The sequence below is a fragment of the Grus americana genome, chromosome 18, assembly GCF_028858705.1.
Source record: "Grus americana isolate bGruAme1 chromosome 18, bGruAme1.mat, whole genome shotgun sequence".
Classification (NCBI taxonomy): domain Eukaryota; kingdom Metazoa; phylum Chordata; class Aves; order Gruiformes; family Gruidae; genus Grus; species Grus americana.
This window is the reverse complement of record NC_072869.1, coordinates 13,354,834-13,377,457: the sequence shown is the minus strand read 5'-3', so window position 1 is coordinate 13,377,457 and position 22,624 is coordinate 13,354,834. Positions and strand designations below refer to the sequence as shown.

At 47.2% G+C, this 22,624-nt stretch overlaps 3 protein-coding genes across 10 annotated transcripts; 1 reads left to right on the top strand and 2 right to left on the bottom strand.

The window, feature by feature from the left end:
- Window positions 1-1,894: 1,894 nt before the first annotated feature.
- On the bottom strand, window positions 1,895-10,415 carry LOC129214556 (protein SCO1 homolog, mitochondrial). 5 transcript variants are annotated; one of them, XR_008579725.1, is made up of 7 exons: window positions 10,282-10,415; window positions 9,669-9,759; window positions 8,660-8,857; window positions 7,638-7,730; window positions 7,411-7,526; window positions 5,031-6,578; window positions 1,895-2,823 (listed from the first exon to the last, which is right to left on the bottom strand). XR_008579725.1 is itself a non-coding variant. In XM_054846420.1 (7 exons), exons 3-7 carry the CDS (start codon window positions 9,697-9,699, stop codon window positions 2,695-2,697), a joined length of 567 nt encoding a protein of 188 aa, XP_054702395.1. In that variant the 5' UTR covers window positions 9,700-9,759; window positions 9,864-9,925; window positions 10,029-10,047; the 3' UTR covers window positions 1,895-2,694. The 5 variants fall into 5 exon arrangements, 4 of the variants coding, with proteins under 4 accessions (XP_054702395.1, XP_054702396.1, XP_054702393.1 ...); XM_054846420.1 differs by lacking the exons at window positions 5,031-6,578; window positions 10,282-10,415 and adding exons at window positions 9,864-9,925; window positions 10,029-10,047; XM_054846421.1 differs by lacking the exons at window positions 5,031-6,578; window positions 10,282-10,415 and adding exons at window positions 9,864-9,927; window positions 10,032-10,047.
- ADPRM (ADP-ribose/CDP-alcohol diphosphatase, manganese dependent) lies at window positions 10,074-13,706 on the top strand. Of its 2 annotated transcripts, XM_054846415.1 has the most exons (3): window positions 10,074-10,667; window positions 11,240-11,356; window positions 11,613-13,706. In XM_054846415.1, the coding sequence occupies exons 1-3, from the start codon at window positions 10,106-10,108 to the stop codon at window positions 11,897-11,899; spliced, it is 966 nt and encodes a 321-aa protein (XP_054702390.1). In that variant the 5' UTR covers window positions 10,074-10,105; the 3' UTR covers window positions 11,900-13,706. The 2 variants fall into 2 exon arrangements, with proteins under 2 accessions (XP_054702390.1, XP_054702391.1); XM_054846416.1 differs by lacking the exon at window positions 11,240-11,356.
- TMEM220 (transmembrane protein 220) lies at window positions 12,798-19,301 on the bottom strand. Of its 3 annotated transcripts, XR_008579726.1 has the most exons (8): window positions 19,226-19,301; window positions 19,047-19,076; window positions 17,914-17,974; window positions 15,850-15,973; window positions 14,990-15,049; window positions 13,986-14,122; window positions 13,621-13,677; window positions 12,798-13,445 (listed from the first exon to the last, which is right to left on the bottom strand). XR_008579726.1 is itself a non-coding variant. In XM_054846423.1 (7 exons), the coding sequence occupies exons 1-6, from the start codon at window positions 19,295-19,297 to the stop codon at window positions 13,990-13,992; spliced, it is 480 nt and encodes a 159-aa protein (XP_054702398.1). In that variant the 5' UTR covers window positions 19,298-19,301; the 3' UTR covers window positions 12,798-13,677; window positions 13,986-13,989. The 3 variants fall into 3 exon arrangements, 2 of the variants coding, with proteins under 2 accessions (XP_054702398.1, XP_054702397.1); XM_054846423.1 differs by having other exon boundaries at window positions 12,798-13,677; XM_054846422.1 differs by lacking the exon at window positions 13,621-13,677.
- Window positions 19,302-22,624: the final 3,323 nt, after the last annotated feature.

Sequence of the window (22,624 nt, the reverse complement as noted above, 5' to 3'; positions counted from 1 at the left end):
TAAAGATTCAAATTACAGTATTAAAATTAATCTTTTCTCCATAGGGTATCTTAAGTGCTTAGGAGTAATTAAGAGAAACATAAATAGACTTTAAAGAGGCAAACAAAGTATCCTCCCAAATCAGCTGCTTCATTTCTTAGTCACATTCCCAGCAGGTCTTCTATGTCGCTATTTTCAAGAAACACAGAATAGAGACGAATGGACTTTTTACTACAGAAGCAGCAGCACAATTCCCCTCCCTCACCTTCACGGAAAACATTCAGATTTGTTCTGAATTGTTCAGAAAGGAGAAGAAGTATTTCCCTAATACAAGTAAGGTAAATAAGAACTTGTGGACTTACAGCACATGAGAGGGCATTAAAAAAACCTGCACTGGCCTGCACTTCTAAACACCATCTCCACTAGCAGTACTCACTGCTAGTTTCTCTTTGTTACCAGTTAATATGAACAACTTGTCCAGTACAGATTGACCCCACTGAATGGCCAGAGTGTTGGGCCACTGAGACCCATAAGGAGGTGGTATTTCAATGTTTCTTTTATCACAACGGCAGATAAATGTAATTTACCACCTTCTAGATCCTAATGCACTGTATTACACAAGTCATCCTCAAAACAACTGCATCGGAAGTTGAAAAAGGAGGTAATTTTCCCTGGGAAAGATCATGATGAATAAAGGAAACAGACACACACACTCATCCAGAGCAGGGAGGCTCAGAGCACTGAGTTCAGTCTTAACAAGACAAATTTCATAGAAACACAAAAGTGCTGGTTGGAATGCAGCTCCAGAGGTCTCCAGCCCAACTTCCCTCAGGACTATCACCAGCAAGTGAAGCCATGGGCTGTCTTGTTTCAAAACGAACTGGTGCAAAGCCACCCAGACAAAGAAACGCAGAGCTAGTAGGTACCAAAAGTCAGCTCTGTAAGGAAAGTTTTGAAAATAAATTACCTCCAGGGTTGTGGGGAAAAAATCAAAGGTGGAGAAAGGCTTTTTAGAAACAATGCTGACACTTGCAACCACTCCATGAAAATAAAATCATTACTGCCGGTGTGCCATTTATCACAGACACTAACATTACTGATAGCACCTTGGATTTGACACAGCCTCGAATTGACAGAAGACTTAAAGTGTGAAATTTCCTTTGGAAGCCACTCCTATTGCCTACTGCAATGAAGCCAGCCAGCACAAGTAGGAAAAAAAACCTAGCTTTCTTTTCAGTTGTTGAGTTTAATTTTACTAAGACACTTTGTAAAACGCCCACTGTAAACTGATACAGAAAAATTCTTGCTGATTCTTTAAAACAGAAAAAAACCCAAACCTCTTTAAACTATCTACTGTTTGAGGGGGGGTGGGGGGGGGAAATGTATCTTGGAACTTTAGGAATCTTCCTTCCTTGACAGAGGTTTATCAGAAGAGTGCAATCTTAGACATACTCTATCACAGCAACCTTCCTGATACCCTCAGGAGGTCACCATAGTATGGGGCAGCTTATGTGGACCCACACTAATTTATCATGTTTTATAATTACTTTGGAAGAGGTTAAGTTTACTGTTTTTCAGGATTTTGGAAAGATGGAAGTTTACCATAGACGTTGCACCTTCCCTTGGACAGGAACGTTCTCTTCCAACCCCCAGACGCAGAAGAATGCCGGTACTACCAGAAGGAACGTGTGTGTTCAGTTTGAAACACTCTGGGATTTGCACCAAGAACTTTGTTTTGTCTCCTGTGGGCCATTCTCTGGGGTTCAGCTACCTTAAAAAAGCACATTCAGCTTATGGTTTGCACTACCATAGACAAACACTACATTCTAAAAACAGAGCAAGAATATGAAGCTTGACCAGTATACAAAGTTCTGATGATATCCTAGTCAAACTTAACTAAGGAGAAAAAAATATATTGCTTATACAAAGTAATCTTTATTTTCAAATGCTGCACTGCATAAAATTTATCTGACAGCCCCCTGCATGGGCACAGACCCCCTCCATCCTCCCCACTTCACTAGTCAGCATAGCACAATCAGTTGACTATGCATAAACTCATTTAGACCAGAAGCAAAATCTATTTGCAACCATTACTCATTTTTTCAGAAGTTAACAGCATTCACCTAGAAAAATCACCAAGTATTCATTTCCGTATTCAAATGAAGAAGAGATCAGGCACACTACAGGGCCGGTCCCATGCCAGGAAGCTCCTGATTCTTGCAGCGCTCTTCACCTTCTTAACCTTGATAAAGAAGTACTCTTAAGGCTCTCCTGCTTATAATATTCTAACTGCCTCTCCCAGAAGGCAAAACAGTGCAGAAAAACAGAGGGCAGGGGTTGTCTGAGTATGCCATGGCCCACATGGCTTCTCATCTCCTGCAGTGACCGTCCTTCACTGATGTCTTGCCAAGAGTTACCAATTAATTTTGCCAACAATACACATGTTCTTCCCAAATGAAGTTTTCCATTTTCTGCTCCCATCAATGTTTCAGAGAAGTCCCAAATTTCATTCTGTAGCCTGGATCATGCTGCAAATAATATCCATGGCAAAGGCTCTATAGAAATTTTTGATAATGGTATTTTGCAGAAGTATGGTTGCCTTCATTATTTGGAAGGAGAGAGGCATGTGGTGACAGGATGTTACACTTGTATGCTTCTGCTTTAACTCCAATGCCCAATTACAGCCAAACCTACAGGTAACATTCACATCGTGTTTTAGGATCTGTACTTTCTCATGTGTGCAGCAATAGAAGCAGCAATCTCAGTGCTCCTCTTATTCTGGCCATAATAGTCCACAAAGTCACCATCTGGCCCAAGGAGGTACATTATTATTGTGTGATCCACCTGCAAGAGAGCACATCGTGGCTTGGTAAAAAAAAGATCATAGAATCATCGAATACCATCTGGTCCAACATTTCTTGGCAAAAGCACAGTCTAGACAAGATGGCCCAGCATCCCATCCAGCCGAATCTTAAAAGCGTCCACCACTTCCCTGAGGAGATTATTCCAATGGCTGATTGTTCACATTGTGAAAAATTTTCCTCCTGTGTCCAATCAGAATCTCCCCACATGTAACTTGTACCCATTACCCCTCATCTTGTCCATGTGACTCCTTGTAAAAAGGAAGTTTCCATCTTCTTTGTAGCCACCCTTTAAATACTGGAACATCCTGTGCATCTCTCAAAGTCAGCAGCAACAGCATCCCATTCAGCCTTTGGTTCAGCTGTCTCACAAGACTTCTCACCAAGAAGCCAAAGCAAGATAAGGAAAAGCTCAGCATCACCTCAGCGACCTCTTCTTGTTTTACCCAAGAACTAGAGAAAAAGAGCTGCTGAGAATGTGTGAATGAATACATTAAGCAGACAAGTCTTCCCTACGCTGCCAGTACCCTTCTTGCAGCACAGACAAGGCTGGGACCAGCCTGCGGGCTAATGGTCTTTCCCCACTGCTTTTCAAGTTTCCTTCTACTTGTCATGATGCTTCATGACCCCCACAAGGTATTCAAGCTCCTGCTGCTTGTATGATGTAAATCCAATATAAACAGAGGTATTTCATTAAACCAAGTTCACTGTTGGTGCAAACAATGGGACCAAGAGGATCAGTGAGATACAGGAGCTGCAACTAGAGGAGCAGGCGCAGAGGGAGATAGGTGTGCTGGGAGGGGGCTCCCTCTACTGTTGGAATTAGAGTAACCTTAAAAAATGTTCAAAGTAATAATCACTTGAATGTTAAGGTATTCCAATTTGACTTATATAAAAATTAACTCCACTGTAAATTTATTTAAAATGCCACTGCAAGTACTATCTGCACCTAACTGTGACAACATCTTTATGAGCAAAGACACTAAATACTGAAAATGAAGGCCATGAATCTGTGATTGCTCAAGTGACTGCATCATCTCACTGCCACTGGAGAAGAACTGGAATGTACTTATGCATTGAGAGTACAACTGTGCTAAAAGGACGCATTAAACATAATGGGACTTCTGTCAGTGAAAGAATGTTTCTCAAAATTTTATTGAGGAAGGTTTAATTCAAGTATTTTAATTTAGTTTCAGATGTTCAAGGTAAGATCACAAAATCAAGTTCTAGAAGACAATTTTTTTTAAGCAATCTGAATCACAATTTAGATCCTTCAACTGGAAAAAAAAAAAAAATCAGGTAGCCTGTGCAGAGCATCGTAACTCTCCGGCCTATGGAATATTATATACAGTCAGGCTGGAGAGCAGTTCGTGTGCAAAAGACCACTGTTTTTCAAGCTGTGCCTGAAGCCTGCACTGTTCCCACTATATGCACATAAGATCATCATTTGAGTTTGAATGCAATCTTGTAAACCACATAATAAAACAAGTAAATTGGATATTCTGGTATTGAGAATTATAAAATTGAGATTATTAAATAGGAGCTCGTAATATTCAAGTAATACTTGAAAAATTCAAACAGAAATTTAGAACTTGTAATTTCTAAATGCTCGTCTCAATGCTCTTTTCAAGCCAAAACAAGCAGCAAAGTTTAATTGGCTGTAGTGGGCCTCTTCCTCTCCCTCACCTCCCAGCAGCCTGCAGAGGAAACAGAATCTGCTCCTGCACAAATGTCAGTCTTAATCACCAACCAGCATGACAGGTCCATGCAAGACATAATAAGGAAAAAAAAAGCCTTACTGGAAGAAATGGCAGAGTAGTAATTACTTGGATAAGTCTCAGGTAGGCACAAACCCAGCCTCAAGCTCTCCCTCCCAGGTCTGCTATTGCTGCTATCCGCTCCCCATTTTGTTTCAGAGATGTGTGCCCTCTGGCCCTCCTGCCCTGAACACAGAGAGCTCACTGTGTCTCAAAACCCAGAAGCTATGACAAATTCTGAAGAGATGCAGGTATACACTCTTCTTCCTTGGCACCACGTCTGGGGCTCCCAGGCTGCTCTCCTGCTCCCAATTCACTGGCCTTTCTTCCTCACTGCCCTTCCCTTCCGTCAGACTCACAACCCTAGCATGGACCAGCAGTATTCTCCCTGGATCCTGAATCCCTTCTCCTACTTCATTACATGTGTAGTCACATCCTCCAGTTTGGTTTCACCCTCCAGCCTCCCTTGAATCTGCTGTCATCCACAGAGTTATTTTCCTCGGCCGAACCCCTTTCTCCTTCATGGCCAGGCCAGAATCCAGGTGTGGTTTGCTAGAATCTACATGTGGTTTACTTCATAAGCAGCAGCACTCCTTCAGCTCTTCTGGCCTCCTTCCACGATCTCTTCTCAACTTCAGTTCACTCATTTAGTGTCAGATTCTACTGAGTTTTTCCCTCTCCTGAGCATGCATCCTTTGCCAATCCTGTTCCTATAACCTATTTTTGCATTTCCACCAGCCTCCTTTTATAAATCTGATTTTAAGCAGTATTTTTAGATTGATTTCAGATTGATGCTAGATTGATTTAAATTGGTGTTGAATTTCTCCAGCAAGCTTCTCTCCTTCATTCAAATATAGCATCTTAGACACAGATTTCTGTAGCAATTGAGTTGCCACTTCAAGTGAAAACAAGTTCTTGATCTCTAACTGCACACCCCTTTTAGCAATGTAGAGCAGTGCACATCGCCAGCGTGATTCCACCTCCTCTTTACTGCGATCATGTGCTGCTCTTGCTGTTTTTTTCTATGCACTACTTTTTTGTTCCACCAATCTTTTTGTCCTGTGGATAATTTATTTGCTGCAGTCAGGTGGTTTTAAAAAACAGATTAAACAATACTGGATTAGACCAAAACCAATCTGCCTCAGCATCCTACCTCAAATAGTGACCAACAGTGTTTGCTTTAAAGAAGAATACAAAACCAGCACCAAAAATATGCTATCTTCCTCTATTACCTCCCAGTTTCCAAACACTTCTAGCTCACAGGCTTCCTGAACTAGGCAAGATTTCTGTGCATTTCATAATCTTCAACAGACTGTATTTTCCAAAGACTAACAACAAGTCTCCCTGTGGACTCCCATAAACTTCTACCATTTGCATCTGTAGCAAGAGATTCCAGTTCTCACGTGCCCATTCCAAGAACCTTTCCTTTTGAACCTGTTTTTAGTTTTTTCTGATGTCTTTAGTTCTTGTAATGAAGAAAAAAAAATGAAGATCACATAACGTGCATCCTCACTTGTTGTATCACTTGTTCCTACTTTACTCTTCCAGTCTGCTCAGGACGTGGCAGGTCAGGAAGGCCTTGGCAGCAGCTCTCAGCCCTATAACCAGACCTATTCACTTCCAGAGAGTAAGATTTTGACCACCCTGTTTAGCCTCACTTAAACCTCATTTTCCCCCTTCACACTATTACTCTACGTATTTCATTCCCACTTAATTTAGCATTAACATGCTCTCTCTTACAGGTCATTTGACACAGGAGGAAGATCCCCACAGTATCACCAGCAGGTCAAAGGAGGTTCTCCTCCCCCTCTACTCTGCCCTGGTGAGGCCACATCTGGAGTTCTGTGTCCAGTGCTGGGCTCCCCAGTTCAAGACAGACAGGGAACTACTGGGGAGAGTCCAGCGGAGGGCTGTGAGGATGATGAGGGAACTGGAGCATCTCTGGTATAAGGAAAGGCTGAGAGAGCTGGGGCTGTTTAGCCTGGAGGAGAGGAGAATAAGAGGGGATCTGATCACTACTTATAAATATCTAAAGGGTGGGTGTCAAGAAGATGGGGCCAGACTCTTCTCAGTGGAGCCCAGTGACAGGAGAAGGGGCAACGGGCACAAACTGGTACACAGGAAGTTCCATCTCAATATGATGGAAAACTTCTTCACTCTGAGGGTGATCGAGCACTGGAACAGGCTCCCCAGAGAGGCTGTGGAGTCTTCTCCTCTGGAGATATTCAAAACCTGCCTGGATGCAATGCTGTGCAACCTGCTCTGGGTGATCCTGCTCTAGCAGAGGGGTTGAACTAGATGATCTCCAGAGGTCCCTTCCAACCCCTACCAGTCTGTGAATCTGTATCAGCAGACAGACTTTACATCACTCAAGTCTCTCACCAGGAAGACCCCGCTCCTTGGTGCCAGTTCGGCAGGGAACGAGTTGTTACTTGCTTTTAGCTCTCATTTCTTCCTCTTCCTATTTCTTCATTTCCCAGTTCCATTTTCACTTTGGAACACACAGGAAAACAGCCAGACAAAAACATTACACGACAGAACAAAGTTCAAATTACTGCCAGGCTTGCTAGCTCACATGCTATTCTGTATGCAGGCCTGGGATTGTACAGTTTTAGAACGTATTTCAGTGAGGTTCCGAGCTTGTAAGAGGGCACCTTGATTCTGACTAAAACACAGCTTAGCACAGTGGTGCAACAGGGCTCTGTCACGTAGGACTTCAGCATAGATTGGAATAGCTGCCTTCTGATTTTAAAATCTATATGCTGCTCTTATCCAAAAATCTTTCATTACGCAAAGGCTCTATGTTTACTTACTATGTAATCATCGTCTTCGTCTTTGGGACCTTCGCTGTAATACACACGGTAAGCTTTGGCCACTTGGTCAATCTGTGCCTTGGTACCAGTCAATCCGATCAGCTTCGGAGAAAATTCTGGATAGAAAGAAGACATTTAGACATTTTAGTGAAAAGAATCCCATCAAGAGCCTGCTTTTCAGTGCTCTACATTACATGCTTTGACATCGAGGAAGAAAACAGTAATACCTTTAACATATCTGGCAATGGCTTCTTCGTTGTCCCTCTCAGGATCAATAGTGATGAAGAGCGGGGTCAGATTAGGCAAAGATGGAATTCTATCTGTGACATTAACAATTATTATTTTTGTTAGAAAATTAAAAATGATTTCTCACCTCCCTTCAAACAAGCTCATAGCCAAGCTGCCGTAATATCCATCAAAGCCCATCCTAAGTGACCAAAAAAGGGCATTTTGTGCAGCTTAATTTATGTAATTTGTGAATGAAGCAAATGTCATGTAATCCAACACTCTGTGCTTGTGCTGGGTGCAGCTACACTTCCAGCCTCTCAGCTGGAGACCTGTCCTGCTTAGGAGGGATGACAAATTGGCTCTGATGCAGAAAATGCCATGGCGTCATGCATGTATCAAAGCACAATGGTCAACACAATGAAAGCACGCCTGTGACGGTGGAGCGGGACTATAGGTGAAGACACAATTCAGGCTCTTTCCCTCATGTTTCAGCCACAGTCTTCACTATATTTTCTTCACTCTAGTCCACCCTCCCGCCTGCTTGGTTACTATTATCCCTGCTCTGTAACTCCTCAGGACTGCAAGCTGAGAACAACACCTCTATCACACAACCTTCCCCCAAACTTCATTCCACAGCACAGTCACTCTCAGACTCTCACAGACATTTGTTTTCAGAATGAATAAAACTGAGGGGGGGAAAAAACTCTAATACACTCCACAACCACTCCTTGGCAACAACACAATGCAATGGCACTGTTCCCTGTAACCTGCCACCATCATGTTTTATAACCAAGAAGTCCCCTCTTGTGGAAAGATCAGCGCTGTCATGCTCTAAACATCAGATCCTAGTGATAGGCAGACTGAGCTATGTATCACTTAGCAATTAATTCAACTACTGAATAGTAGTCAGCAGCATTTTTAGAAAAAGATCACCAGTTATTACTACTTGCGATATTTTACCACAATAAACCTGGGCCTCTCATAAAAAGGACCAACCACTACACCAACCGAATTCCCATACCAATTTCATCTACCACTTCAATCATTTTCTCCAGTTCATCAGGACAGATGTCAGGGCAGTGTGTAAAGCCGAAGTAGATCAGCACCCACTGGCCGATGTAGTCCCTGCTGGTCTTGGGCTGTCCCTCATGGCTGACGAGTGAGAAGGGCCCTCCTAGCAGCGGTTTCCCAATGCCTCGGTTTCGTTCCTTCTCCAGCTCTACAAAAAACAAGAGGGGATCAAACACATCCATGCCATGACCCACAGTGCATCCCCAGAGAGCCTCAGAAGCAGTCAAGAGTCAGAGAACCTTGCGGAGTCACGGCCCGGGTCGCCAAAACATCAAGATCTACCAACGCTCATCATGCAAAAGCCCAACATGGACAAGATACCAAAATTCATTCCATTTTGGGCAACATCAAATATATCACTTAACTCCTTTGAAATGTAATCTCTTTCATTGTCATTTGATCATACCAGACAGGTACCTGGCTTGGTGTGAAACAGAAAAATTAGCATACTCTGCAAACTGAACATATCTTAAAAGCTGTAATATCTCTTATTTTCAACATTAAAAACATGAAAATGAAATGTGTGGGGCAGTTACTGCAGGACAGGGAAACGCATGCATATGCTGCACAGAGCGGAGGGAAACCAACTGGCAGCAGTGAGCATAATCAAACACAACTATTCCAACAGCAAAGGCGTATTTAAGAATTTTAAAATGCTTAACCTTGACGTGTTTGGTGGTTTTTTTTCTTAATTTTTGAAAATTTCCTGTGGCACTTACATACACACGGGCACAAAATGGCACTGTCTGAAGCATGATGTGATTCAGCAGGATGCTAAAGTGGACAAAATACATCATCATCCGAATACAAAATATGTATCATCTGAATACAAAATACGACGCTCCTGCTGCTTGTCCCGCCCGGCCACACGCTGACAGCCCAAGCCGGGTCCCGCAGAGGCAGCGCGGCCTCCCCCCAGGCGGAAAGGGTCCGGTCTCTTCCCCCCACGCCGCACTCACCCTCCTCCTTCCGCCTCTTCACCTTCTTCATGGCGGCCAGCAGCCCCCCGCACAGCACGAAGGTGGCCGCCAGCGACCGCCACGACACCAGCTGCTGAGGAGAAGCTGTTTAGTGACTGAAAAGGAGGGGACGGCGCGGCCCGGCCCGCCGCCCCGGGCTCCCCCGCTGAGGAGGGACGCGGCTCCCTCACTCACCCTCCTCTGCGCGCCCGTCCGCGAACCGCTGCCCGGCGGCAGGCTGGACAGCAGGCGGCTGCCGGGCCCGGGCAGCGTCGCCCGGCCCTTTACCGGCCGCTTTGGGTAGCCGGTAAGGGGCCGGGCGACGCTGCCCGGGCCCGGCAGCCGCCAGCAAAGCGCTGCTCGCCAGCAGCGTACCGCCGCCGCCATCTTTTCGCCCCCTCTTCCGTGTCCGCCCCTTCCGCCTCCCTCATCCGTGAATGACCGCCATGGAGGCGGCACCGCTCTTCTCCTTCGGTGTCATCACAGACATCCACTACGCGGACGCAGAGGACGGATACGATTTCAGCGGGTGCCGACGGCGATATTACCGTCAGAGCCTTAACCTGCTGCAGAACGCTGTGGAAGCATGGGCCACTGAGAGGGTGCCGCTCACCTTCGTGCTGCAGCTGGGTGACAGCATCGATGGCCTCAATGCCCGCAGCGGCGAGGCTGAAGGTGCCTTGGAGCAGGTGCTGGCAGCGCTGGGGCAGCTGTCGGTGCCGGTGCATCACGCATGGGGCAACCATGAGTTCTATAACTTCAGCCGGGCCCACCTGGTGCACACTGGCCTCAACAGCCGGCCCGCTGGGGCCGTGGCCGGCCCGCCAGCCAGGGACTGCCAGGCCTATCACTTCAGCCCGGCTGCACAGTTCCGCGTCGTCATGCTGGACGCCTATGACCTGAGCATCCTGGGCAGAGAGCCGGACAGCCCCCGATACCAGGAGTCCCTGCGGCTGCTGCGGGAGAAGAACCCTAACGACAACCTCAACAGCCCCGCAGGTACCCCCCCGGCTTGACCCTTCAACAGGGAGCACAGGCGGCTGAACCTCAGCTTCCCGGAGCAATAAGGCAGCTCCTGGGGCTGACATCTGGTTGCTAGGGGCTGAGGCAGGTGCCCCATTTCTGCCCACCTCTTCCACATCCCTGCTGTTGGCTGGGAGCCAGTCAGTGGGTCTCTAGACAGGCACAGGAGATGCTCCACCATCCCTGTCATGCTGCTCTGGTGCTTTTGGGATGGATTTACATTGAGCTGCGTGCCCTGCAGTATCAGAACTAAAGGCAGCTGTTGGTGCAGCTGCTGTTGCAGAGCATCAAGTGATGCCCACCCTATCCCATGCCAGGGGGACCCAAGAGTGGAAAACCTGTGCCTGCAGCATGACCAAAACCCCCAAAAACCCTGACAAATAATTTTCTCTTGTTTCTCCAAGGAGGCTGGAGTTTTGATCCAAGAGATGCAAGAAAAAAGATTGTAAGAGTAAACCATCTATTGTAAGCAGACTTACACGAGGCAAGCAAATAGAAGAGCCACAAGAGGCGTATGTACCTATACCTAACCTCCTTCTTCATTACAGGACTCAAAGAACCTCGGTTTGTAGAGTTTAACGGAGGATTTAGCCAAGGTCAGCTGGACTGGTTCAATGAAGTCCTCAAATTCTCTGATGAAAACCAAGAAAAAGTTATAGTTATGGGTAGGTGGATACGGGGGATATATGGGGATATATGCAAAAAAAGTTATGTAGCCAGCATATGTTAGCTGAGGAACACGTAGCGGCTTTGTAGCGCCACTGAAGTACACACATAACCTGTGAAGTAGGAGACTAGCAAACATGTCTCACGCTTGGGTGAGCTTTGTGTATACAGTTAGATGTCTGAACTTCCCAGTGGGAAGGCAGAGTATGATTACACTTAAAGTGACTCTCGTGCTTCTTTCCCTCTCAACTGCAGGTCATCTGCCCATTCATCCAGATGCTTCAGACAGAGTTTGCCTAGCCTGGAATTATGAAGATGCCCTTGCAGTCATACACTCCCATCAGTGCGTGGTCTGCTTTCTTGCAGGACACTTGCACGATGGCGGCTATTGTTTAGACTCTCATGGCGTTCATCATCTGACTTTAGAGGGGGTTATTGAAACTCCACCGGAAAGCAATGCCTTTGGAATTATTTATGTCTATGAAGATAAAATGATACTAAAGGGAGGGGGCAGAATTTCAGACAGAGTGATGCATTTCTAAAAACAGTAGGCAAATACAAATCGCTCTTCTTCAGGAAGTACTTGGACAGAAAAGCAGGGGATTCAGCTTATTACTTGCTTGTAGAAAGATGTGCATGGCTGATCCTTACAGCTTTAACTCAAACATTTTTCTCTCGGATACAGAATTTTAGAAATTACGTTTCTGTAAGAAAACACACGTACTTTCTTTGTGGAGAACAGAGAAGGCCAGTAACCACGTTTGAAATAAATATACTTGAATGCAGAATGTTGACTTGAAACACCCAATCCTTACTGGATTGTTACTCACTGTGAAAAAAATGCAAAGCATATTATGATTATTGTCAAAAAAACCCCCCATTTTTTCTACATCAGTCAGAATTGAAGCATGCAGAATTGTACCTACCCAGCTGCATTTCCATTTTTTATTTTTTTATTTTTTTTAAACATCATTGTCAGACATGAGACATAACTGACTGAATTACCCCACCCTGTGGCCTAATGCAGTCGTCTTAACGTTGCTTTAAATTACTAAAATAATCTTCAAAACAAGCTAAGCTCAAGGAAAATGGAGACCATCTGTGCTACATCACATAATGCAGCAGATGCCCTCGTTGGGATCCACGCGTGCACAGCTGTATTGGCCGACAGCAGTACTGAGTGAAGGAGCCCTGACCTGGGAGGATGTAAAGCACGTTGCTGTGCTGCGCCTGGATGCGTTCTGGCTCTCTCCCGGCCAGCTTGTGTCTCCAGTGTAGTCACCTGTGCTTCCTGCTCCAGGAGTGGTAGTGGTGGAACACGCTTACTGTTGCTGGGCTGCTGTCTGGGTTCTGCTTTCCAGGAAATGAAATTCTGTCTTGAATTCTGTCTTCTTATTTCTCCATCTCGCAGAAAATAAAGATGCAGAAGCTTTCACTGAATTTTCTTTAGAAAAACAGTGTTTATTACTCTGTAAACCCAGTAATTTTCAGTTACAGATAATAGCAGTAATATTGCTTCAGATATATTCTACATATGATTTTAGTGTAGGAACAGAAATACAGACTGCTGAATTTTTCAGTTAGTCTCAATGGACTATCCAGGCGGAAATCTGAAAGTCTTATGGCTGTAAACAGTCATTGATTGAAACAAAGTGTTTGCTTTACTTTTATGTTACAGAACGGTAGATTTCCCAAAGTACGAGGTGGCTGGAGAGTGATCCAGGGATGCCAGATGTCTTGAATATACAGTGAATAAGGGAAACTAATTAGCGTATAGCAATTTTAAAACAGAATATATAACTTGGCAACACTTGAGTCAGGCCCCACAAACTCAGGCTTCGCCTGTTTCATGCTCCAGTACGAAAGAAAACAATTAGTAAAATAGTTGGAATGTAGAAACAGGATAAGAGAAGCTGTAAATTAGGGAATAGTCCTTGGGTATGAACTAGAAAAAAGACACAAAGTTTGAGGCATCCTGATAAAGGGGGCCCAATATGCCAACAAGCCTGGGACCATCTGGGCAGGACGGATAACAAGGTTGCTGAGCTTGCAAAACGGAGATCATAAGAGGTCACCCAGCTGTGTACACTGAAGAAGAGGAGAAAGAAGAAGATTTGAGGAGGACTAACCACGTGAGAAGGAAACTGTGCAGGTGTATCAGGACATTAGCGTATATTCATGAGTTCCCGGAGTAATAATGAATATGTATTAAACTTATCGGAAACCTAATGAATATGTAACTTTTGTAATATAAATCACGTACAATTTGTTTCTCATCGAGATACACGTTCGTGGAAATATCCCGGTGCGACTCCCAGTGCTGCAATAAAGGATACCCGCTTAATAGTCACATTGGCTATTGAGTGAATTTTTTTGATTCATCATTAGAACACACGTTTAGATCGGCAGTACTTTGGAAACTTACAAAGAGGCCAGCTGAGCAATAGTTTCCATAGAAAAAATCCTCACTCAGGTTTGACAGTGTTCCTCAATTTTAACAAATCTCAAACTGCACTGCTGGAAGCAGCCAGGCATGCTTGGCTCTTGCCAAACTGATACTAACCTTTCATTAAAAACCAAAAGCAAAGGCAAGTAAGGTCAGAATATTTATTCTATACTTTCTCCCACCTGATTATATCACCGTTTTACAGTGTGTTGGCCAGGATGCTCGCATCTCCTTGTTCATATAAATGTACAGCCACGAAACAAAGGGGAAGAGAGCAACCACGATTGCAGCAGTCAAGCGAACTCCACCCAGTGGACTCCTATAAAGAAGGAAATGCAACAGAGCTACTTCAAATCAGACTGCGACGGAACATTCACACCTGGCTGCAGGTGGATTGAGACTCTATATTCACTAAAGACAGCGGAGAGCCTTTGGCCACTTGACTAGAGCTCCTGTGGATGTATCAGCAGAGTCTTTTACGGGAGAGGCACCACGGGCCAGCAGAAGGGTTTTCTGCCACTTCAGGCTACATGAAACAGGTGTGGGGGGGAAAGTACTCTGCTTGCCCAGAGCATCTGTGACATGTTTTCCCAGCACAAAGGTACTATTTGGCAGATTGGGTTTTTTTCATGCTCCCAGCTAACAGGAATTTAGCAAGACTGCTGTAGCACCCTCCTTTGAAGAGGCTGGAGGGGAAAAGCAGGCAGCCACTGCAGACCAGGCAGCCACCCAGCGCCATCTGCCAGTTCTGCCTGTGTCACCTGCCTGCTCTGGTGGATGCAGCAGACACCAGTACGGAGACCCTCAGTGGAAAGTTCTGTGAATTGGGAGCAGTGGCAGAAATGGCTTTGCAGTTCATTAGCAGTCGTGGCCAACGTTCCCTAGCCTGTTCCACAGAAGGGCCGTGCTGTCCTTATGCAAAGGGAGAATGTCCCCTGCCAATTATGGCAGGGGGAGCAGAAAAACTGTTTTGTGTAACTTTACTTCCCCCTCCTCAGACTTTTATCTGTGCAAGATCCTATAGGCTGTAGCACCAGCTACTACCGCTTAGGTATCTTGAGAAGGTTCAGACAGTGACATGAAGCAGAAAAACAAGCAGCCAAAATCAATTATGTATTTTCAAGCAGCTAGTCACTGAATGTGAACATATGAATGGATTAAAAAAAACAACCAAACAAAAACTTACTTTGCTGAACTGCGACAAAGACTCATCCATATTGTAATAATCACCAGACCAAACAACTCTCTAAAAAGCCAAACAAAAACCAAAAAATAATACAAGCAGATGCTTACTTTTAAAAATCAAAATTTTGCCTCCAGAACAGTAGTGTAAGCATGCACTACCTCCTTTTGGAGAAGTTCAGTATATTTGACTAGGATTATAATTACAAAGGTATTTACACGGAGTAACTTTGCCTCCCACCACAAATCTAGAAACACACGTGACCCAGCTATACAGCTGCAGAAATTCCCGCTGCCACTTTTTGTTCCACTGCTGAATTTGCGTTCCACAGCACGTTTCCCTCCTCAACGCAGGGCAAAGCAGCGTCCCGGTACTGCAGAGCGCGAACAGCCACAGTAGGGCCAGCGCCTCCCCCCGTACCGAGCGAGCACCTACTTCAGGCAACAACTGCGTCCAGGTGAGAAATCCTCCCGCTCAGTCCCTGGCAGTTCAGGGGACTCTGCTGCCCGTGCCAGATAATGTTTAAAAACTCTTGAGGTGATGTTTAATTCCTACAACTCCAGCAGAGGACGCAAAGCTGTTTCACTGTGCTCATGCCCCTGGTCTTTGAAAGCCAGAACTGCTTCCACTTAAACGGAACTGCCGCAATCGGGCAAGCAATCACGCCTGTTCATGCTCCTTTAGCTCTTTTGTCCAACAAATCGCTGGTTTGGAGCACTACGGGCCCTGCTCCTTGGTTTGGTTCCCCTGCACCAACAGCACTCGCTGCAACAGCCCAGCAAATAAACTTTAGCAAGGGGACCACCACAAGAAGATGGTCTGGCATGCTGAATTCATGCAGGGGAAAATAAAAATCTGCTTACCTGCCTTCCTCTTCGTGCAAAATGTTTCCTTGAGCATAAGCAAACAAAGAGCAAGCCAATACAATGGTCCCAACAATGCAACCAGCAGAATGAAGGTCACAGAGGCTCCTCCAAACACCATTATCTGAGGAAAAAAAAATTGACTGCCAGAAACTGCAATGTAGCATGAGGTAGACCCTATAAATCAAAAAGCAACTGAGTCACTAAAATAGATGCCTCCAGCATATCTTAAGCAGGAAGATGGAATTAATACCAGCATCTTATAACCAGGGAAAGCTGTTAAAAAGCATGGTTGAAAATGAACACTAGTGAGCTTGGGGCTTGCTTTCCTAGGAACGCAACTTCTTGGCAACAGCATCTCAAGGAAGACTGTTTCCTATTCTCTCCAGCAAACAAAATAGGCTCCAGCATTCAATGTGCATGGGGAAAAAAAAAAAAAATCACAAGGCAGATTACAAAAGAAGTTAAGCAGAAGGAGCAGCCTTTCCAGAGCTCACAGCCATACTGGACACTCAGCGTGACCCCAGAGGGCCACGGGTGCCTGGGGGAGCGAGCCCCAGATCCCAGCCAGCTGTCAGGGGAACCGAGCGACCACCACGCTGCAGGGAACATCTTCCCTCACACTCCCTGACACGCCTCTGCCTATGCTTTTACCTCTGGTGATGAGCAACACTGATGACATCTCTGCCTGGGGACTGATGTTTTTAAACAGAGAAATACAGATGATGTGAAATACCTGAACAGCCCTACAGATTCTTGTGGCTTTCCATGCCCATTCCCAGGGGCTCCTGGGGAAGAGGTAAGCAAACGACATGGGCAGTTCTCGCTGATCTCAGCAATGTCACCAGCAAAACCCGTAAAGTTAAAAGCCGTCATTCTGGGCACTGACCCCACCAGGCAAGCATTAAAGATGGATGGGCTGCCAAAACTGGAGAGCTCAGCACGACCCATTGTTGTAATCGACTCCCCATTTGGCTGAACTTACCGCAGCTCAGCAGAGGCAGAATCTGGGTCTTCCACAGATGTGAATGGCAAACATCCCTTGGTGAATTTACATAAATGTCCAGTTGTACAATAGTTGTGCTATATTAATCTTTCTTTTCCACAGATCTTGGCACAAGTAACAAAACCCTACTTATGAGTTTAACACGCAGATTCTCCTGACCAGCCAAATGCCACTATGTTGAAGCTACACCTATCACACAAATAAACCTCCCCTGAAATGTTCAAAACCACAGGCAACCAACCCTCACAGGTTCTGGTTTTATGAATGCTGCCACTTTAAATGCTTAAGGTAGCCAGAATGCCGAGTGACTGCAATGGCGTGATTTGTGACAACAGCATGCACTCCTGAAGATTTTCTTTTCTGGCATGAGTGTGGTTTCAGTTTATTGAGAGTAAGTATTCATCCAGAAGAGATAGTCACTTTGTGTATTTAAAATGTTATTTTTAAGTTATTTCTAATAGATGAAAATACAAAAAAATGAACTATTTGCTGGAGTCCTGGACCAAATCTGATCTGACTGATTCTCTCAACATGCGATGTGGCATTAGCCCTTGGAAATTCAGCCACTGAAGCCTCTAAACGTCCCCGTTGCTCCCCATGCACTTTGTTGGGGAGCTGCAATACTTGATACTGAACAAAGACCTTCAGCTCTTTCAAAGGACTGTGCAGAGCTCAGCTGCTCTTCTGAGAGGTAGATAAGCAAAACCACAGATTTACAACAAGGAAACGAAGTGAATTAAAGTGCTAACGTCAACAGCAGAGCCAGGTTCAGAGCGTGCTCCCAGGCTTGTGCTCCAATCAGGCTTGGAGTGCTGGAATCAGGGTGCAAAGGTAAGACCATCCCAGCAGCAGGGCTCCTACGTTCACCTGCAGCACGTCCAACCACAAGCACTAAACCAATGACCAGCTTTTGTAGATGCAGGTCTCACAGCTTTTTGCCGCCGAAAGGTAGTTGCACATGTTTCCACACAGCCTGATCTTAATCTGTGACTCAATAAAACAAACCTTTTGGGGGCAAAATTTGAGCAGAGACTCTGTTTTGCACATCGATATCGTACCTGTTATTGAAGGGTTAATGCTGACAAGCAGTGTCAGGGCAGCTGGCACTAGGTAGACAACCTGTTAATGAAACACAAGTCTGCTCTGTAGCAAAACTTAGCAAGATAAGGAAGCAGAAGCGCCCACCCCCATTAATGCCTCTCCCCTTCGAAGCAGTTTGTCAGATGTGCAGAACAGCTGCCAATCCCTCTCCCTCTGGCATGCCCTGGCACTGCTAGCGCTCATCTTCACCATCACCACCCAAAATCCGGGACCATCAGCTGAGTGCCAGCCCTTGTTCCTCAGCTTCTGGGGTGCCAAGTCCTCATAGTCCATCCAGCCTGCTGCAGAGCCCCTGCACTGCATCTCAATCTGCCGGGGAAAGCCCCTACGGGACCCTCCCCAGTATGGACCCCCAAACCCTCCGCCTGCACTGGGTGTCTCCCCTGAGAGCAGGAGCACCCTTGGCTGCCGCAGCCCGTCAGCTGGGCTCGCCCGCACAAGGGAGGTGCAGGGGACGGCCCTTGCCCACCCAGCAGCTCCTGTCACATACAGGGACGTTGCCCCTCAGCTCCACACCCGGTGCGCACCGGGCTGCTCATGTGCCCGAGAAAGGGCTGGCAAAGCGGACAGCGGAGAGGGTTTCTCTCTAGATTTCCCCTCGAGACCGAGGAAACCCTGCCGAGTCGAGTGGCGACAGGCGACAGTCAAGCTGGTGATTCAGGGCAGGCAGAGGTGCGATGGAGATGGGAGGTCGCTCGGTCAGGGGGTGTCGGGTGCAAGGCAGGAGGAGCGAGAGCACCGTGGTGTGTCCTGCACAGGGAACCAGTGCTTTGCAGGGGGCAGGTGCCAATCTGGGGTGAGATAGGGAAGATCCTGGGAGCGCGGTCGGATTTCAGCCGTCGCTGCAGCACAGCGATTGTTTTCCCGGCACCTGTTTGCTCTTCAGCTAAAAGCAGGGAGCAGGTTTCCTCCGGCGGCCCTGTTCGGACCACGCGCCGGGCGGATTGGCGCAGCGGAGCGGGGCTGGGGCCACCGGGGACCCCTCGGGGAAGGCGCCGGCAGGAGGAGCCGCAGCAGGGCCGCCCCCGGCGCCTGCCGCCGACGCCCGCCCCGCTCCAGCTGCCCGATGGGAAGGGCGGCCCGTACTCACTGTCCACAGCCCGGCATCGGGATCGTTCACCTGCAGCGAGGAAGCGCGCACTGAGACCCCACAGCAGCGTCCGCCCCGGCCGGGGCCGGGCTCCGCGGGAGGGGACCGGAGGGGAGGGGAAGGGCGGGGAGCGGAGCGGGGCCGCCTGCCGCCCCCAGCCCGGGCGGCCCCGCCCTCACCTGCACCGCGGCCGCCAGCCCGAAGAAAGCGGCCATGAGGAGGTTGCAGAGCCGCCACAGCCGCCCCGCCATGGCCGGCACCACGGGGGCGGAGCTGCAGGGCCGCGGGGGCGGGGCGACGGGACGGAGCCTCCCGGAACCCGCCCCCCGCGCGGCGGCAGCGCGCGCCCCGGCGGCCGGGCCCGAGTCTGGCTGCGGGCGGGGCTGCCAGGGCCCCTCAGCGCGGCCTGCTCATAGCTACCGGTACCTTGGAGAGGATTGAAAAACGCTTGTTTACAAAATCGGGGCAAAATCCAGAGTTGTGCAGCCCTCCCCACATCGTGAGCCTGCTTGTACGTGTGAGAGATTCGTGTTTGTTATAGCTAACTTGGGCGGTGGGTGTCTGAAGGGGGTTTTCCTCTGCGGTGGAAATAACAAAGCTGACCAAGCTGGCATGGCTGAAGAGCAGGAACCGTCTCCACAAAGGCCTGGTGTTACCCAGCAGGAGTGAGCACCAAGTCCCAGCATCCACCGTGAGCTCCCCGCAGGTGGCTTATGTCTCCCCAGGGGTCGTGAGCAGATGTGGCACTGGGTGTCACAGCCGTGCCAGGGCCTGGAAATTCGGTGATGTTGAAGAACCGCGGGTGTGGGGGAGGAATAGCGAGTTGGGGATAGGAGCAGACTTCTTTCTTTTCCTTGCCAAGCCACTGGGACTTAAATGGAAAATTTTGTAATGGCTGAACAGTTTAGGGTTAGGTTTGTATTTAAGAGATTCAGACTTTTCGTGTAGTCTGGAGAACAAAAAGGATATTGCTCAAAGTAGTACTGCCTCTTCATTCACTGATCATTTATGACCAAAAGTGATAATTAGTGATGAACTGGAAGTGGGCCCTTCAAAAAACGTTATAGCTACCACATCCACCTACCAAACTGAGTCTCCATCAGATCTTTTCTCCCAGGGATTTCAGTACAGCGTAATACAGCGCCCTCAGTCCCCAACAGAATTAGGTTCTGCTGAACTGTTATGAGGAGGACATATGAATGTTTCTACATTTGTGGAGAGCATTAATGCTCATTTCTCCTGTTATTTTTAACTGAGTCTTTCCTTGAGCAGGTTATGAGAGATGAAATTACTGCAGAGAAAGTCACAGAGAAGTAAGAGCTGTCTTCGTAAATGGCTGCCATTGTTACAGCTCCACTGAGTAGGCATTATGGTTCATAATAATTGTGTTATTTTGTACATTAAACAACTGCTGGCAGCTGCAGGCAGAACAGCAGGCCATGTTCATGATAACTGAATCCCTCCCGACATTTAAATTGATTCACATTCCCATCCTGAAGCCCAGGAAAATTAAACCACTCTCTACAGGCACCCTGAAGAGAGCGACTTCCCTATTCACAAGCACTCCAGGCAGGGACTAGAAACGCTTAAAGGAAAGCTGGGGAGCTACACTCCACATTTTGTTCTCCTCTTACCAAACCCAGCTTGACTAGCTTGATTAGCAAGAGCAATAGTCCAAACGTCCCTGCAGTTTCTCAGTAGGTCCCCATGGAGCTGCACTCGTTGGCTGAGGCACCATGAACTACATCATACTCCTGATTCAGGTTTTTTAAGGAGGCAGGACCTCACTGGAGAGCACTCAGTGACATTTGTCTTTGTGGTGTAACCTCTGTCCCCAGATCTTCAGTCACCCCCTCACCTTGAAGGACCAGTGCTCCAGTAATGAACCTATTAATGTGCTGGAGTAATGAGTCCCTTGCATGCTTTGTTGCCAGGTCCAGGATGGGCTTTTGAATGTCTTTTCTAAGGGAGGGGAGGTGTCTCAGGCTGGAAAACGGAAATGTCAAGGATTAAAAAGCAACAATGGTGTTAATAAGAGAGAAGTATGTCAGAGACAGTGTGTCTTTCATTAGAGTAATTTATATGACAGGAAAATAAAAGCAGAGAAGCTTTTCAGGCACACCACCTCTTTGTGTGGGAAACAAAATTATGAATTACTGTACATTTTTTCTTGCAAAAAGAAAATTCAGCTGTGATGAACTCCATGAATCTCATTTGTCCAGTCCCAGGTCATAAGCTATTGCACCTGGTTTCGGTGCCCGGCTGGGCTGCTGTTTGCCACAACACTGGTGCAGGGCTGCAGGTCCAGAGGGGACTGCAGCTTCTGGAGAGCAGCTGGGAGAAACTGGTGCAGACTGCGAGAGAGGCAGAGGAACAGCCAGGGCAGCACAGCCAGGGCCCTGCCTGCGGTGGGGCAGGACTTCTGCCATGGGGCAGGGGCTGCAGGGCTGGCAGAAAGCAGCTTCTCCTGGGCCCTTGGGAGGGACGTTGTGGAGGGTTTGGCAACTCTGCAAGCGAGCGGAGTTCAGTGACAAGAGCAAGAGAGGGCAAAAGGCCTGCCTGCCTCCCGTGAGGACAGGGCGGGAAGGAGGGGATGGCTTTACCTACCGTGGCAGCTGAATCTGTCTCGTTCATTGCTGCGCTAATTCAAAAGCAATCGGGCTGTAGCGTGTTTTAAAAATATAAAGGATTTTTAGTGTTTGGTGTGCTTACTGCAAAGAAAAGGTCGAGGTTCACTTTAAAACTTTACCAACTATCATGAGCACTTGCTATAACCACCCCTGCTCCGTGGATTTACCAGACTCTCTGAAGACAGTCTCCAGCAATACTGCTTTCTCCCATAAGAGGGAGGCCGAGAACATTCAGTACCCTTGAGTATAATTTGAGCTACTTGAAAATTAGTTCCTCAATACTAGATAAAACATTTTCCCTCCCTGTGCCTCTCTGGAGCTTGCGACTTAGCCCGTAGAAGCCTGAGCTTATTTAAAGTTCGGCAACCCCGCCTGTAAAGGACAGAGGCTTTCAGATGAGGGTGCCGCAGCCAGGCTGTGATATCGCGAGTGCCAGGCTGTTTCCCAAGAGCCTGTACCAGGGATATCAGTGAAACATTGCCACAGCCGCCCATCCCAGTGACCAGCTCCGTAATAGCGCTCGTCTTTGTGGACACCGGTGATGCTGCCGTGAACGACCGCAGATTGGTTTTGATCGGATCTAAACTGGTGCAGGGACTCCGGGTGGAGAGGTGAAGGGCTCGGGGCTTTGGTGTGTTCCTGGCCCAAGGGCCCTGACTGCAATTCAAAGAGAGACATCTGCAGATAAACGTGTGTTACACGGTCGGTATTGCCAAAGGGCTTTGGGTTTAGTGGCATTAACCCCTGGGTCAGGTGCCATGAGCAGGGAAGGATGGAGCCCCACAGTCACTGATTCACTACCTTCAGGGGATACATGTCGCAAGTGTTCAACAGATTGACCTTCTTGTCCTTATTATAATCCTATATTACAAACCTTCTTCCTACCTCATTAGTTTTAAAGAGCTCACCCAAATTGATCTTGTTTATGCTTTGTCAGCTGCTTTCTTT

Bases quoted from the DNA above. Each gene is read 5' to 3' on its own strand.
- ADPRM (XM_054846415.1), top strand. From the start codon at position 10,106: ATGACCGCCATGGAGGCGGCACCGCTCTTCTCCTTCGGTGTCATCACA. The intron at 10,668-11,239 runs GTACCCCCCCGG...TCTTCATTACAG, and splicing joins CAACCTCAACAGCCCCGCAG to GACTCAAAGAACCTCGGTTT. The intron at 11,357-11,612 runs GTAGGTGGATAC...TCTCAACTGCAG, and splicing joins AGAAAAAGTTATAGTTATGG to GTCATCTGCCCATTCATCCA.
- LOC129214556 (XM_054846418.1), bottom strand. From the start codon at position 10,308: ATGCTGTCACCCAGCTGCAGCACGAAG. The intron at 7,731-8,659 runs GTATGGGAATTC...TTAATGTCACAG, and splicing joins TGAAGTGGTAGATGAAATTG to ATAGAATTCCATCTTTGCCT. The intron at 7,527-7,637 runs GTATTACTGTTT...CTTTCTATCCAG, and splicing joins CATTGCCAGATATGTTAAAG to AATTTTCTCCGAAGCTGATC.
- TMEM220 (XM_054846423.1), bottom strand. From the start codon at position 19,297: ATGGCGGGGCGGCTGTGGCGGCTCTGCAACCTCCTCATGGCCGCTTTC. The intron at 19,077-19,225 runs GTGAGGGCGGGG...TCCTCGCTGCAG, and splicing joins GGCTGGCGGCCGCGGTGCAG to GTGAACGATCCCGATGCCGG. The intron at 14,123-14,989 runs GTAAGTTTTTGT...CCTTCTTTATAG, and splicing joins CTTTGTCGCAGTTCAGCAAA to GAGTCCACTGGGTGGAGTTC.